This window comes from Cannabis sativa, chromosome 5 (genome assembly GCF_029168945.1).
Source record: "Cannabis sativa cultivar Pink pepper isolate KNU-18-1 chromosome 5, ASM2916894v1, whole genome shotgun sequence".
In the NCBI taxonomy this organism is placed as follows: domain Eukaryota; kingdom Viridiplantae; phylum Streptophyta; class Magnoliopsida; order Rosales; family Cannabaceae; genus Cannabis; species Cannabis sativa.
Window position 1 is genome coordinate 10,788,063 of NC_083605.1, and position 4,156 is coordinate 10,792,218.

General features: G+C 32.1%; 1 protein-coding gene across 2 annotated transcripts; it reads right to left on the reverse strand.

Annotated features, from left to right (window-relative positions):
• Positions 1-581: 581 nt before the first annotated feature.
• Positions 582-3,606, reverse strand: LOC115718149 (uncharacterized). 2 transcript variants are annotated; one of them, XM_030647109.2, is made up of 8 exons: positions 3,388-3,606; positions 2,731-2,928; positions 2,547-2,603; positions 2,356-2,448; positions 2,055-2,133; positions 1,826-1,950; positions 1,123-1,269; positions 582-1,036 (listed from the first exon to the last, which is right to left on the reverse strand). In XM_030647109.2, exons 2-8 carry the CDS (start codon positions 2,854-2,856, stop codon positions 797-799), a joined length of 867 nt encoding a protein of 288 aa, XP_030502969.1. In that variant the 5' UTR covers positions 2,857-2,928; positions 3,388-3,606; the 3' UTR covers positions 582-796. The 2 variants fall into 2 exon arrangements, with proteins under 2 accessions (XP_030502969.1, XP_030502970.1); XM_030647110.2 differs by having other exon boundaries at positions 2,731-2,904; positions 3,388-3,605.
• Between the last annotated feature and the right edge of the window lie 550 nt (positions 3,607-4,156).

A 4,156-nucleotide genomic window follows, 5' to 3' on the forward strand; every position in this document is an offset into this window, starting at 1 on the left:
ACCCTAAAACTAAAAAAGTTTGAAGAGTTTTTCTTTACATGATCATCAAAAGAGTAGTAATATTTCTTCACATGATCAATGGATAATTTCATAGACTTACTAACAAAATTATTACCAATATCAACATATAAGAAAATACTATATAAAATTATAATGTCTGATTAAGAAAATCTTATTGAACCTCAAAATGAGGAGAAAATATACATTACACTTTTTGTAACCAAGTATTTATCCCACTAAATTTCTAACAAAGTTTTTAATGAGTCAATATCCAACTAATATTTATATATGAATCTTCATATTGTATTTACTTTTAGTTACTTGATTTTCTTATTCGTAAAGCTACGTGTGTATAAAAATGAAGATGAACAATGAGATACAAGATTACATTCCCTTTTTTACTCTCTATTTTAGTTTAATCTTTATACTACTTTTACTATTAATTCTGCATCAATTAAAAATACAAGAGAATGTTTTGATCAGTAAGTTTCAAAACTGGCTGAATAGAACATCTTCGAACAATAGACAAAATTTGCTGCCTTCTAAAGGCAAAATCCAAGATTTTAAACCAAATGAACAAATAGGGAGAAACCAAGAATTTACTGCTTCTACAGTAGTAACTTCTTTTTACATGCTTCTATTTTCATACTATGGTTTAAAAATAAGAGTCAACTTACCATACAACATATTTCTAATTCATATTTATATCAAAAGAGAAATTGAGTAACTACAGTTTGTTATAACATGACCTGTTGAACAAACCAATTAACCGAATATCCAACGTCGAATCAAATCATTATTCTTCTTCGGTAGCTTCAGCTGCAGCTATCTCAGAATCCAATTTGTTCATTAGCTGGTGGTCACTGACATGTCTTGCCACCGAAATCATATCAAGAATGATGCTTGGATCTAAGCCTGCACCACCACGTTTGGTCAAACCACACACATGGCCCTTTCTATTGATAGAGATTGAAACAGCTGAGCTCATTTGAGATTCTTCTTCTGCAGTAGCATCCACAATGTAGTGCTTACCCACCTATGAGAGAAATAAGAGAAGTTAACCATGTGCCAAGAACTAAAAGCTCTAAAATGATAAGAACTTTCTGTTTAAATTTAGATCACCTTTGTTAATGTGACTATGACAGGGATTCCAGATGTGTCAAACTGCATGAATTCTTCATCACTTATTTCGACCTCTGGTTGATCATCACCAGCTGAGGCACTTGAAGCAACCTGGACTCTTGGGATGCCTGTATTGCTCAAAGCAGCCTTTCGGAACATCAGTTTCATATGTTTTCTTCTTGTAGAATCATAATAAGAAGTACTTTCAGTTGAAGTTTCTAGCAGATTTTACAGGCGATTAACTCAATAAATCCTGAATTCTATGAAAATTGAATTTGTAAACATCACTGGTTTAGAAGGTATCACGTAGTAAAAATGTAAGTAATAATACATATCCATTCTAAATTTTACCATGTGCTGCATCGGAAACTTTAAATGCCAATTGGTGAATGTGACTTCAATTACTATTGACAGAACAGAAAAGTAATTTTTCAATTGAGAAACAGTTTCACTGTGATACATAATTACTCAGATCTATACAACACCCATTTGTAAGAGTGCTGGCTAAAATAGAAATATGTCCAGAATTAAGTCTAGATGTTTTAATAGGAAAATTGTCCGGGAATTAAGTTTAGATGTTCAGCAAAAAAACGTCTAGATGTTTTACTAGCCAATTGTGACATATTAAACCAGGACAAATTACACTAAAGATATCACAAAAACAAAAACATTAAAAGATTAGATCGGAAGAACAACCAACTACCTTTATAGCAGCACCTAGAGCATCTAGCAGATTCCCATCTGAACTAACAACAAGGCCGTCTATATAGAGATCCCAACAAATTTTTCCTTCCACCACTATTAAAGATGAGGGATTGATTCCAGCCCCTGAAGAAAAATTAATTTTGAATGGCATATCAAATTCTAATACTGTCTCATACGAAAAGGCAAGTACAAAGAAATACAAGTATCAGCCATATTTTTCCACAGACCTGAGCCACTTTTACCACCCAAGAGACAACATTGTAGAGCAAATGAGAGTTCTGTTGACAATTCCTCACCTCCTCTGCCCTGTGTAAATGTAACAATTAGTTAGCTTTCATATACAAATATACATCCATGAAACATAACTTACATACGTGCAGTTAGCGAGTAAAACACACAGGTGGGTGTTATCTAATGCAATGTGTGTGTACATGAAAAAATATTACTGGGTGTTTTAAATTTCATTTTGTTCATACATTAAGCTCTCATGCACAAAAATAAGAAAGCAACAAATTGAAAGTGCACAACCTCAAACACTGGGGCTGCGGTTGAACTGCAATCAACATTAATAGCAACCTTTCCTTTATCAGGTTGCAATTGACTCGGCCTCCCAAGCTCAGCCTACACTTGAACAGTCACAATACATTATAACTCAATTGCATCAGGGGAATGAAAAAAGGAAGAGAATCTAAGCCAATACCATACGGAGAGTTAGGTACCTTCACACTGGCAATAACATCTGTGCCACCTAATCTGACCCTGGCAGAACCATTTGCCTGCAATAAGGCAGTGCAAGATAAGGATTCAATAAATTTTGTTCTCAACATCAGCTGAAGAAAAGTAATGCAAAAAAGAATAATACAAACTAAATGATGACGAAGCATTTTAATAATACAAATGTACCTGAGGAATGACTCCTGTTTCAACATAGATAGGCCTGTAAGTTAATCTTTTCCGGCCATCAGAACGAAGGTCTTGAGCGATACCACCCTGTATGAAATGTTTCTCTCCCAGGGATAGTCCCACCATCTTTACAAGTGCACAAAAAACAGAGCGGATAATAATGGAGCAGCCAATCTACAACAACAACAACACCATGCTCTGATGAAAAAAGTGAGCTAATATGAAACCCTTTTGTCCTTTGAAAAAAACAAATAATACTCCAAAGAAATATTTCAAAATACAGTAACAAGTAAAACAAAGTTGTTTTACACATGAAAGTATAATAGTCAGATTTTGAACAATGATGCACTCTCATCTTGTTTCAGTTCAAATGCAATTGTTTCTATAAATCATCTAATAAAATGAGTAAAACTATTCGGTCCAAATGCTTAAAACCGAACATCATTCTAATTGACAATGACATAGAATTTATAAATTCAATATTCTAATGTTACATACAGTAATCTGAAATTTGTTGTTCTAGAAATCTTTATGAATTGCGAAAGCTTAATCATGTTCTTATGAACTATTTGTGAGAGGTATATCGAAGTTTGATTACTAAAAGAATTATAATCAAGTAACAAAGCCATTGTTCCGGAACAGTTCGTCATTACACACCTGTGAGTGAAGTAGTTGTTTGATCGTGCAATGAGGGAAGCGCAGAGCAGCCGTGCAGTGAACCCGAGTTCGACAACCAACGACCTATGCTCACCAACCGGAAGAAATCCAAAAGGGGCCGATGGAGAGAGAGAGAGAGAGAGAGAGGGGTTTTGGTATGAGAAAGAGTTGAGATTTAAGCTAGGTTACGAGGTATGCTATGTTAATTGGGCTTCTGGGCTAACTCAAACAACAAACTAAAGGACAGCATATATACAATTTTTTCATTTTTTTTTTTTATTGTGGAGTAGAATTTTTTTTAAAAGTTACTATGAAAATTTTATACTGCGTACTGAATTTAATATTCATAGTTATTTTTTAGTTATTCTACTATTATTTTAATTATTTTGTTTTGTTATTTTACGGTTATTTTATAAAAAGATAGTATTTTTGAAAAAAAAAATTCCGTATGACATTAAAAGTATAAATTTTTGTTTAAAATCTAATATTTTTGTAAAAATTCTTATATTTATAGGGCTATTTACATTTACGGGAAAATAAAAAAAAAGAATTATATTACAAATACATAAAAACAATAAAAAAAATTATAAAAATACAATTGTACGGAATTTTAAATATTTTTACAATTTTTATGATTTTATTTATAGAAATTGCAGTCTTTTTATGTTGTACTCTTATTAATTTGTTGTTGATTTTTTGTAATTTGTATGTTACTTTTTGTTGTTATTTTAATGTTATTTGAATGTTATTTTCTTGTTACTTTTATGTA

What these genes read in the sequence shown, in the direction of transcription:
- LOC115718149 (XM_030647109.2), bottom strand. Translation starts at nt 2,856, where the DNA reads ATGGTGGGACTATCCCTGGGAGAGAAACATTTCATACAGGGTGGTATC. An exon ending in CCGCAGCCCCAGTGTTTGAG is followed by an intron (nt 2,134 to 2,355) that starts GTTGTGCACTTT and finishes ACATTTACACAG; the next exon opens with GGCAGAGGAGGTGAGGAATT. An exon ending in CTCTAGGTGCTGCTATAAAG is followed by an intron (nt 1,270 to 1,825) that starts GTAGTTGGTTGT and finishes ATGTTCCGAAAG; the next exon opens with GCTGCTTTGAGCAATACAGG.